The 12,341-nt window shown below is 30.8% G+C and overlaps 1 protein-coding gene across 1 annotated transcript in view; it reads left to right on the top strand.

The window, feature by feature from the left end:
- Window positions 1-12,341, top strand: part of trpm2 (transient receptor potential cation channel, subfamily M, member 2) — a gene marked incomplete at its 5' end in the record, with an annotated part of 36,480 nt that overhangs the window by 8,366 nt on the left and 15,773 nt on the right. The window contains 9 exons of the mRNA XM_016555864.1: window positions 132-258; window positions 1,902-2,243; window positions 4,496-4,636; window positions 4,964-5,099; window positions 5,181-5,326; window positions 6,947-7,059; window positions 7,276-7,383; window positions 8,899-9,124; window positions 11,527-11,645. Coding sequence (XP_016411350.1) covers window positions 132-258; window positions 1,902-2,243; window positions 4,496-4,636; window positions 4,964-5,099; window positions 5,181-5,326; window positions 6,947-7,059; window positions 7,276-7,383; window positions 8,899-9,124; window positions 11,527-11,645 — 1,458 coding nt within the window. The remainder of the gene's footprint in view (window positions 1-131; window positions 259-1,901; window positions 2,244-4,495; window positions 4,637-4,963; window positions 5,100-5,180; window positions 5,327-6,946; window positions 7,060-7,275; window positions 7,384-8,898; window positions 9,125-11,526; window positions 11,646-12,341) is intronic.

The raw sequence follows: 12,341 nt of genomic DNA, 5'->3' as shown, positions 1-12,341 counted from the left end.
TTTGGATCGGCCCTCTCTGACCGATACCCGATCCGAGAAAAATGGCACTATCGGAGCCGATACCCGATATGAATATTGGATCGGCGCATCCCTGGTAAGAACTGTTAAACCTCACACAGATGTTGTTGCACCTCAGCCTCCAGAAGCGATGAACACGCGGGGCGTCAGTCGTGGGAGAGACAGCTGGAGCTCGCTGTGGCCTGGAACCGGGTCGACATCGCCGAGAGCGAGATCTTCACCGAGGAGAGCCAGTGGACGGTGGGTTAAAATAACGCAAAAGCTACCACAATCACAGAGACTTACAAACTAAACTAAACTAGTGGATCAAATGGAAACTTTTGTACACGCCACATAAAATTATGCTCATTAACATTTGCTGAAATACATCAAGTTTGTGCACTGCAGATGTTGTTTTAACTTGTTTTGAAATACGACTGCAAGCCAAGCTTAGAAGCTGTGTTATTTTAGTATCATTGATACAATATTATAGTTTAGGTAGTTTAGTATAATATAGTTTTTTTAATTTTAATTTTAAAGTTAGTTTAGTTTTAATGTTTTTGTAGTGTGTTTTTGTCTTTTTTTTTTTTTATATGTCTATATATATATATATATATATTAAACTAAACAAAAATTTGAAATATTACCATGGCGATGATATAATATAATATTCTATTTCATTTAATGTTAATTTTAATTCAAGTAATGACATTTCTTTGTATTGAAGTTTTAGTTAATATTTTTGTAATTTTGTTTTGTTATTTTTATTAGTTTTTAAAAAATATGTCTATGGTTTTTATAAAATTTTTTTTTTTTTTAGTTTATACGTTTATAAATTTTAGTTATTACTTCAACTTAAACTAAATGAAAATGAGAAATATTGCCTTGGCAGCTAGGTGACATAAAATAAGTTGACAATTTTTGTAATTTATTTTATTTCAGGAAATGTTTATTTCATTTCATTGAATGAAAATGTTTATCGTTTTAAATGTAATTATTTTGTGTGTTTTCATTATTATTATTATGATTTTTAAACATGTCTATATAGTTTTTATTATTTTTTTCCTTTTTTAGTACTTAAAGTTTTGGTAGTTTAGTATAATATAGTTTTTTTTTATTTTAATTTTAAAGTTAGTTTAGTTTTAATGTTTTTGTAGTGTGTTTTTGTCTTTTTTTTTTTTTATATGTCTATATATATATATATATATATTAAACTAAACAAAAATTTGAAATATTACCATGGCGATGATATAATATAATATTTTCTTTCATTTAATGTTAATTTTAATTCAAGTAATGACATTTCTTTGTATTGAAGTTTTAGTTAATATTTTTGTAATTTTGTTTTTTTTTTTTTATTAGTTTTTAAAAAATATGTCTATGGTTTTTATAAAAATTTTTTTTTTTTTTTAGTTTATACGTTTATACATTTTAGTTATTACTTCAACTTAAACTAAATGAAAATGAGAAATATTGCCTTGGCAGCTAGGTGACATAAAATAAGTTGACAATTTTTGTAATTTATTTTATTTCAGGAAATGTTTATTTCATTTCATTGAATGAAAATGTTTATCGTTTTAAATGTAATTATTTTGTGTGTTTTCATTATTATTATTATGATTTTTAAACATGTCTATATAGTTTTTATTATTTTTTTCCTTTTTTAGTACTTAAACTAAAAGAAAATGAGAAATGTTGCTTTGACAAATAGATATAAAATATTATTATTTTTTAGATATTTTATTTAAGTTCAGTTAATGTTTATTTTAAGTAATAAAATGTTATTTTTTAAAGGTTTTAGTTTTAATTAACAATAATAACCCTGCTTAGAAGTCAATAGCAATACACTAGGGTGACCTGGTTGAGTTTGTGGTTATGTTTTTTCCATATCTTTCTCGTCTCAGTCGTGTGATCTGCATCCGGCCATCTTTTCTGCGCTGGTGGGAGACAAACCTGAGTTCGTGCGTCTCCTGCTGGAGAATGGAGTGTGTGTGAGGAAGTTTCTGGAGCATGAGGACACGCTCTGTGAGCTTTACGGCCACCTGCCCGCCTGCTTCTTCCTGCGCAAACTCGCTAAAAGAGTCCAGGGTGGAAAAATCCGCAGGGGTCAAGAGCCGCCGCCTGGAAGCACAAAGATCTCCTTGAGTCACGTGGCTGAAGAAGTGCGCCACCTGCTGGGGAGTTTCACTCAGCCGTTATACGAGCCGTCACGCTACAAGATGACCGAAGATGATGTCCGTTTGATGGCAAGTTTAAGAACAGCTCAGCAACAAGGACATATAAATACAATTAAATTGAATTAATACATTGTTATTTTTTCATATTACAGCAGTGTTATTGTAGTACACTCTTAAAAATAAAGGTGCTTCAAAAGGTTCTTCACAGCGATGCCATAGAAGAACCATTTTTGGTTCCACAAAGAACCATTCAGTCAAAGGTTATTTAAAGAACCATCTCTTTCTTACCTTTTTATAATCTGAAGAACCTTCTTTCGCCACAAAGAAGCTTTTGTGAAACAGAAAGGTTCTTCAGATGTTAAAGGTTCTTTATGGAACCATTTAGACAAAAAGGTTCTTCTATGGCATCGTGAAGCACCTTTATTTTTAAGAGTGTATACTGTACTTCAACAAGTGTTTATTAATAATTTTAATTTTTATGTTTTCCATTTTAATTTTAGTTCAGTAGTAGTAATTTTGTAATTTTTCATTTTTATTCGTATTTTTATATTTCTATTTAACTTTCATTTATTTTTTGTTGTTAGTTTTAGTCATTTTAGAACTTCAACTTTTTTATTTAATTTAAATGCCAAGGCAATATTTAAAATTTGAAATTTCAAGAGAAATATTTCAAGATTGTCAGCTAATAGTTATATTTTCATTTAGTTTTTAAGCTTCATTTCAATTAACGAAAACAATTGTAATAGTTTTAGTTTAAGTTAACAATAACAACACTGCTGAGGATTGCAATGGTTTTTGCTTCAGTACTAACAAAAATGTCTTCGTGTAAATTTAGTTTTAATGATGTTATTTTTACTGGAAAACAAGGCAAAAATAATTACATTTAACTGATAATGTTATTATGAAAATGGGTTATTAATTTACATTTAAGCATTTATATACTATTATAAAATTTATTAATGTTTTTATTTTATTTTTATTTTTAATAATTTTGTTATGCATGTTTTTGTTGTATTATGCTTTTTATATTTCTATTTAGCTTTATTTTTATTTCAGTTTTAGTCATTTTAGTACTTCAACCTAAACTTATTTTATTTCAGTTTGTTTCCAAGGCGACATTTAAAAATTTTAACATTTTAAAAACGTTGCCTTAAAAACATTCAAAGTCTTTAATATAATATTTCTATGTTCTTTTATTTCAGATTTATTTCAATGAACAAACTCTTTTTTAAAACTGAAACTTTGAAAACAAGACAAAAATTATGATATTACATTGATAATGTAATAAGTTATTAATTGACATGAAAATAATAATGTCACAATTAGTGCTGTCAAATGATTAATCGTGATTAATCGCATTCAAAGTTTTGTTTACATAACATATATGAGTGTACTGTTTATATTTATTATGTATATATAAATACACACACATGCATGTATATATTTAAGAAAAAAGTGTTATGTTTATATATTAAAAATATTTATATATAATATAAATTATATGAATATAAATATATACATGTAAATACATGGGTCAAAGACGAAAAAGGGTTTAAGCATAAAAACAATAAGTGTAATACTGCTTTAAATTACTGTTGTTTTTCCCCCCCAAAAAATTATCTTGTTGTTTTCTGTTTAATTTAATTGCAATTTTGTTTTTGTTTTTCCGAGCAAAAAATAAATATCATACATTTTTCCCTGATTTACAGAAGACACCCACTCATTCAGTGTAACATTCTTGTCTTGGCATATTTACAACAAAAATCAATTTAGCTCCCTTATTCTTTTATATATTTTAATATGTACATGTCAGAATAAGCATGTTGTTTGAATTTTTACATAAATATTGTGTTACACTGAATGACAATGTAAATTATTTCATCCAAATTTTAACATTTTATTCTCCAAAAACTTATTTGAAACCTTAAAAGTAGACACTTTACTTACATTTAACGTGCTTTCTATGGACATATAATCACTTTTGTAAATTTCTTTTGATGCGGACATCTTAACGTCTTTGACCCACATGTAAATGTTTTCAAAATATATACTGTATGTGTGTGTATTTATATATACATAATAAACATACACAGTACACACACACACACACACACTATTAGAACAAAAACGTTTATTTTGGATGCGATTAATCGCGATTAATCGTTTGACAGCACTACTCACAATGCATCTCAAAGATTCTAAAGTAGGCATCTTGTACAAAATATAATTTAATATGACTTATTTTTGACCTGGACATGTTTTGACAAGCTTCTAGAATAACGGTTATCAGAAGAGTCGGTGTGTTTTCTTCACTGTTTCAGGTGCCATCCAAAGGCCTGGTGGATCTGCCGTGTTCAGGTGAAGAGTGGAGCGCAGACACGGTTTGGGACCCGGGACGGGATCTGTTCCTCTGGGCCGTCGTGCAGAATAACACAGAACTGGCAGAGATCGGCTGGGAGCAGGTACAGCAGTGATTTGTGATGAACGCTCCACTTTAGGATTCACATTTACTTGTTTTCTGCTTCATTTGGTGGTAGAAACTCATATAGCTGTGAAACATAATAATAATAATAATAATCAGTGCATTTGGATACTTCACATAATTAAACTGATTAAGGAAAAAGCTATTTGATGATTTTAGCAACTGTAATGTATTTATAGTGAAATACTTTGTTAAAATCAAGACTTCGTAAAAGAGCATAATAGAACCTCTTTAAAAAGATAATTATCTTCTCTTGAATAGCGTCAGTGTGGTTGCGGTTGTAGTTAGTATTGTGTTGTGTTTGCAGTGCAGAGACTGTATCGCAGCCGCTCTGGCAGCCAGTAAGATCTTGAGGAAACTGGCGCAGGAGAGCGGAGAGGACGACAGCGAAGAGGCAAAGGAAATGAGAGAACTGGCCAGTCACTACGAGAAACAAGCCATCGGTACGAGCCGACACACATCGCCTCATGTCCTCTGAGCAGAGCTGTGACCTTTAACCCTGTGCTGGTGTCTTCCTGTCTCAGGTGTGTTCAGCGAGTGTCACAGCTGGGACGTGCAGCGGGCGCAGAAGCTGCTGATCCGCGTCTCTCCGTCGTGGGGCAGAAGCACCTGTCTGTGGCTCGCGCTCGAAGCTGACGCGAAGAGCTTCATCGCTCACTCTGGAGTCCAGGTGAACAAACCCATCAGCTGGTTTCTTACCAGTGTCCTACTGAGAAATGTGACCCTGGACCACAAAACCAGTAAATAAGCTTTGCATTGATGTATGGTTTGTTGGGATAGGACAATATTTAGTCGAGATACAACTATTTGAAAATCTGGAATCTGAGGTTGAAAAAAAATCTAAATATTGAAAAAAAGCTTTTAAAGTTGTCAACATTAAGTTCTTAGCAATGCATATTACTAATCAAAAATTAAGTTTTTATATATTTACGGTAGGAAATTTACAAAATATCTTTATGGAACATGATCTTTACTTAATATCCTAATGGTTTTTGGCATAAAAGAAAAATCAATCATTTTGACCCATACAATGTATTTTTGGCTATTGCTACAAATATATCCCAGCGACTTAAGACTCCAGGCTCACAAATATAAATGGCTTTCCTGTCTCGGCGTATGAAAGGGATAGTTCACCCAAAATTGAACATTAAGTCATTATTTACTCACCATTGTGATGTTCTAATGCCATATTCCCGTCTTTCATTTTTCGGATCACAAAAGGAGATTATTTTTAAAAACATTTGTCGAAAAAACTCGACTATTGTGTGGTGTCCTTATGATTGTTTAACTGAACTTTTGATCGGGCTGCCTGCATGGCTATGAGGTCCAGACCTCGGTGCATTTTTCATGTTCAAAAATAAAATGTTCTCTGAATGACTAATTTGCTGTTTAAAACTCCTCGTATGAGTGTCTGCATGTATAATCAGTTTAGACCGTTTGGTGGAGTGAATGAGGATTGAGTTGTGAGTGAGGGTGTTGCCAGATCCAGCTATTATAAGCGTCTTTGGACTCGTCTTTTCAACTTAATTTGACACTTTAGAAAGTTAATAAAGTGGGAAGTTGCAGTTTAGGGTTAGCGATATCTTTGTCTTACCTTACTTGCACTAATTTTGGTTTTTTCTCTATTTATTTTTCGGTTTTTATTTGTTTTCATAGCAATATCTGGCAACACTATATCACTGGCACTTAAACTGACAGTAATCAAAAAAGCCCACGGACAGGTTATTGCTGACAGGATACCACATTCAGCAAAAAACATGATATTATCTATCAGAAACGTTATCAACGAATATTATTATTATTATTTAATTCATATTTTTTATTCATAAGGATTATTATATGATGATGATTATTATAACCAATATGCAGCACTATCTTTCTTTTTTATTTCTGTTTTTTGACACAGTAATAAAAGAATATTAGAGAACAATTGTTCATTATAAATATTACATAAAGATATTTTTATCAAATATTATTATTATTATTATATTGCATAGATAACAAAACAATAATTTGTACAATAAAATAATAGCTATTATTAATAATATTATACATATTATTGTATAATAATGATAATATTATTTTTATTTTATTTCTACAAAAAGTATTGCTTTTGTTTCTGATGAAATTTTATTTATATATTATTAAAAGGTTGTTTTGTGGTCTAAAAGATTGCATAAATATATTTTTTGGAGTCTGTGAAAGGGTAGGTAAGCAATGCATGCAAACCATTCGCTCGAAATAATAAAACTACCTGTGAACGCTGTTGTTTTTTATGTTTTCTATACAGGCTCTGCTGACTCAGATCTGGTGTGGAGAGCTGTCTGTGGATAATCCACACTGGAAAGTGCTGCTCTGCATGATCTTCTTTCCTCTCATCTACACCGGCTTCCTAACCTTCAGGTAAAAACACTCGTTTTCATCAAATGCATTATTAAAAGTACTTAAACCTGAAGTCATGTCAATGGGTCATTACATGCACACACCATCAGATGGCAGCGCTGCACTGAATAATTAAGCTGCAAATGCACTTTCACCACAAACCATGACTTTCAGTGATTCACAGTGGCTTCATATAAGTGGTGTTTTAATTCTTAATGTTAAACTGAACTCTCACAGACGGGATGAAGACATCCAGAGACAGGCCGAGAGGACGGAGCAGCAGAAACTGGCCATGGATTCAGTCTATTCTGGAAGCTCAGACATCAAACTCAAACGGCATTACCGGTTAGTTGAGTTACAGGCACAAACTCTGAGCATCTTCGGGCCACATTCACACGAATGCATTTAAAGGCATGAGTCAATCCCTTCAATCATTGTATTAAACTAATGTTAGCATCATACAGATCATTTTTTATATTTCAATCATTTGTTACATTTACATTTACATTTAGTCATTTAGCAGACGCTTTTATCCAAAGCGACTTACAAATGAGGACAATAAAAGCAGTCCATTTGCGTTTGTAATTTGTTATTTTGTTTTCAGAATTGTGATTTGCTTTGCACTTTTCGGCTACCGTACACTTTCATGTTTATCACAACAAATGGCCAAGCAAAGCGCACGAGACTGATACAGTACGAGACCAAACGCGATTGTTGTGTTTTTTAACACAATAATACGTAATCTATAAACAATTAAAGAACAATTATTCATTATGAATATTGCACAAATAAATATTACTATTATTTTTACATAAACAATATGCAGAACCAAATTTAATTTTTTTTTTTTTTTTTTAGATTGTTAAACAACAATTATTCATTATGAATATTACATAAAATGATTATTATTATATATTATATATAATATTATTTTTTGTTTTTATCATTATTACATAATATGTAGAACCAATTTTTAATTACTTTAATTTTGTTTATTGACACAATAATAATCCATCTTTAGACTTAAAAATAATTATACGTTATGAATATTACATAAAGTGATTATTATTTTATAATGTATTATTGTTATTATTATTTTTTATGTAATATACATAATGAGTTATTATTATTATCATGATTACATAACCAATATGCACAACCAGTTTTAATTATTTTATTTTTGTTTTTTGACATGATAATAAAAAAATAGACTATTAAAAAACAATTCTTCATTATGAATATTACAAAAAGATTATTTTTGTTGTTGTCTTTATGCAGTTTTCATGAGTTGCTATTATTATTATCTTCATGTAATATTCATAGTAAGTTATTATTAATAATATTATTATTATTACATAACCAATATGCACAACCAAATAATCTTTAGCATATTAAAGAACAATTATTCATTATGAATATTACAAAGATTTATTATTATTATTAATGTGATCCTGGACCACAAAAGCAGTCTTAAGTCGCTGGGGTATATTTGTAGCAATAGCCAACAATACATTGTATGGGTCAAAATTATAGATTTTTCTTTTATGCCAAAAACCATTAGGATATTAAGTAAAGATCATGTTCCATGAAGATATTTTGTAAATTTCCTACCGTAAATATCGAATATTGTCCTATCCTAACAAACCATACATCAATGGAAATCTCATTTATTCAGCTTTCAGATGATGCATAAATCTCAATTTCAAAAAATTGACCCTTATGACTGGTTTTGTGGTCCAGGGTCACAAATAATTGTATCTACGTTCATGTATCAAACTTATGTGAGCATGTAGAAGCATACTAAAATATGTATCTGTCTGAAATCTCACTCACTAAGGAGTGATAATTGTTGTGTCTCAGCGGCTCCTCGCAGAAGCCTGAGCTGAAGCCTCTCAACTGCTCGTCTCGTCTGATGAGTCTGTTCACGTCGCCTCAAGTCAAGTTTTACTGGAACATCGCCTCATATTTTGGCTTCCTGTGGCTGTTTGCCGTGGTGCTCATGATTGATTTCCAGGCCTATCCGTCGTGGAGGGAACTTCTGCTGTACGTGTGGCTCACCTCGCTGGTGTGTGAGGAGGTTAGACAGGTGAGACAAACACACACACTATAGTCCGTGATAATTATATTGTTTGAATACTGATACTATATCTGTCTGTTTTTTTACAAACTTTCTAGAAGGCTTTATGTATTTCTTTGTGCCTATACAATAAAGTCTCTTTATTTTTCCATTTAAAAAATATTTATTAATTTATTATTTTACTTAACTATATTTTAAACTATGAATTAAATAAACAGTTAAAATTTTTATTTAATTATTGTCTACAATAATGTTATTATATCAAGCCAGCCTCAAAGTAACAAAGTTTCTCTTCATAAACCTTCTTTTCTAGTTTTGTGGGGGAAAAAATCAATACAGCATTGTATTGAGTGGTATTATTACAAGTAACGCAAGTAAGGGCTTTTACATTTGCCAAAAACAGAACTTTTTATATTAAAACCAACAGAGCAAGCCCAGGCCAGGTGACAAAAAGTAGCGCAAAAGTAACGTAATGCATTACTTTCCATAAAAAGTAACTAAGTAATGCAATTAGTTACGTTTTTAGGGTGTAATGCAATATTGTAATGCATTACTTTTGAAAGTAACGTTCCCCAACACTGGTATTGGTATTGAGATTTTGCTTGGCAATAATGTATCGATACATGAACACCAAGTATCAATATTTTATTGTATAAAAATATAGAAATTCCCACAAACATTTATTAACTTTTATGTAGGTTGAATGAGTAAATTAAAGGGATAGTTCACCCAAAAATTAAAATTAGCTCACGATTTACTCACCCTCAGAGTATCCTAGGCGTATCTGACATTCCTCTTTCAGACGAACATAATCGCAGTTATATTTAAAATTGTCCTGGCTCTTCCAAGCTGTATAATGGCAGTGAATGGTGCCCCTGTTTTTGAAGCCGAAAAAAGTGCATCCATCCATCCATCCATCATAAAACTACTCCACATGGCTCCGGGGTGTTGATAAAGGCCTTCTGAAGTGAAATGATGCATTAGTGTAAGAAAAATATAGATTTTTTAAAGGGGTCATACGATGTTGCTAAAAAGAACATTATTTTATGTATTTGGTGTAATGCAATGTGCTTATGCGTTAAAAAAACACATTATTTTCCACATACTGTACATTATTGTTTCTACTCTATGCCCCGCCTTTCTGAAATGCAATGTAATCAGATTCCAAAAATTAAGTACTTGTAATTAGAGTAAATTACATTTTAAAATACTCGTAATCAGACTACAGTTACTTTTTTATTGATTTTAGGATTACATATTATTCACACAATAGCAATAAATTATTCATAATTTATTGATTCTCCCTAATTCCTTATTTCATCTTTGAAATGTTCCTTTCTAAAAAAATAATAATAATTATATGCATTCAGAAAGTCCAGTTTTGTGGAAGACAGCATTTGACCACTGGATTTACAAAAATCATTTTAATTTTAAGAAGTGTTTTCAACATTGCATCAACTACTGATAAACACATTCATTTTTTATTTGAATTATCAGAGGGTTATTTAATCATGTATTCTTATGTCTTTGGAAGGCTTTTGTCTTTCAAACACATTAAAATGCACTAATTCACATTTTTTCTTATTCACATGTAATGCAGGCATTCCCAAACTTTTTTGTCATCTGAACCTCTTTCACCTAATATTTTTACTTGAAGTACCTCTGAGATTTTAAAATAAATATTTTAATAATTCAGTAACACATTTGCATGTTTACGGCTCTCTGACGTTGGTTAGTGGTCACATGACATGCAGGTAAACAAATGGAATATATTTTCTTACTCTTTCCCCGGGTTTCACAGACAAGGCTTAAGCCTAGTCCTAGACTAAAATGTAAGTCTGAGCTGTTTCAACTGAAAGAAACTTGCATTGACTGATCTTAAAATATATCAGTGCCTTTGTTTTATCTCAAGATGAACACCAGTAATGTTTTTTTTTCTAAGCAAGTTTATGAAAATGGCTTAAATGTCTTAATTGAACTATGATCTAATCCTGGCTTAGTCTAAGCCCCGTCTGTGAAACCGGGTCTTTGTATTTTTTATCATTGTGGTACAAGATTATCCTTTTTAAATCAATGTGATAAATGAGTTTGGTCAAACGTAATCTAAAAGTAATCAAAGTAGTCCGATTACATTACCTAAAATGTGTAATGTAATGGATTACGTTACTAACTACAATTTTTGTCATGCAATTTGGAATCGGTAACGAATTACAATTTGTAATTAATCTACCCAGCTCTGTATATATACTGTATATATATATGTACAACACAAAAATCACGGGAGCGGAAGAAAACAGTCCCGCACAGGGCTGTAATTTCCACCCTTAGGAAATATACCTCTTTAGGGTGAAGTTGTAATTATTCACCCATCATGTTGTTATTTTGTACGTTGAAACTCTGATATGCCGCAGTTCTATCATGACTTTGACGGGTCTGGTTTCCGGAGGAAAGCAAAGATGTACATCAGTGATCTGTGGAACATTCTGGATGTGCTCTCAATCATACTGTTCATTGCTGGTCTGGTCTGCAGGTAAACGCAACTACAATTAAGACATGATTCATATTAATTCCGTACAGTTCATTTTTGCTTTCAATAAGTTGAGATTATACAGAAATGATCCTCATACTTAGAGCTGTATAATTTTTTTTTAAACAATTACTAATATGTATCTCTGTATTTATGTATTTCCTCTGAAATCACTTAAAAGGGTCTTTTTTTAATCAAGAGGAACCATAATTTTGATCAAACAGTCAATGTAGTCAAGTTGAATCAGTAAAAACAGTGAAAATCTAGTTACAGTAATAGTTTTCATTATGGTAAGGGGAAACTTATTATTCCCATAAAGAATTATGAAATTATTAAAAAATTATTTTCTCTAGAACAGATATACGAATTACTCAAGTTAATCAGAACTTGTGTAATTTATACATTTGGTTTTAGAGAAAATAGCTGTAAACAACTGTAAAATCAAAGAAATTGTTGTGAAGTTGTTCACAGATTTGCATATTGTTTGGTTAATAAAAAAATAATAAATAGCAATATTTAAAAAGTAATATTTAATAAAAAAAGCAGTATTTACCTACAGATGTTTGCTAAAACATTTTAATGCATTAAAAATTCCATGTGGAATTCCGAATTATGAATCTGCTCATTAAAACAATTAAAACGATTTCAATGAAAATTTAATGCAAAATGCAAATTAAATTGTTCTATGTTATATTATAT

The sequence above is a fragment of the Sinocyclocheilus rhinocerous genome, unplaced genomic scaffold, assembly GCF_001515625.1.
Source record: "Sinocyclocheilus rhinocerous isolate Xijiao unplaced genomic scaffold, SAMN03320098_v1.1 scaffold917, whole genome shotgun sequence".
NCBI lineage: Eukaryota > Metazoa > Chordata > Actinopteri > Cypriniformes > Cyprinidae > Sinocyclocheilus > Sinocyclocheilus rhinocerous.
The sequence above is the reverse complement of the archived record's forward strand: the minus strand, read 5'-3'. Positions and strand labels throughout refer to the sequence as shown.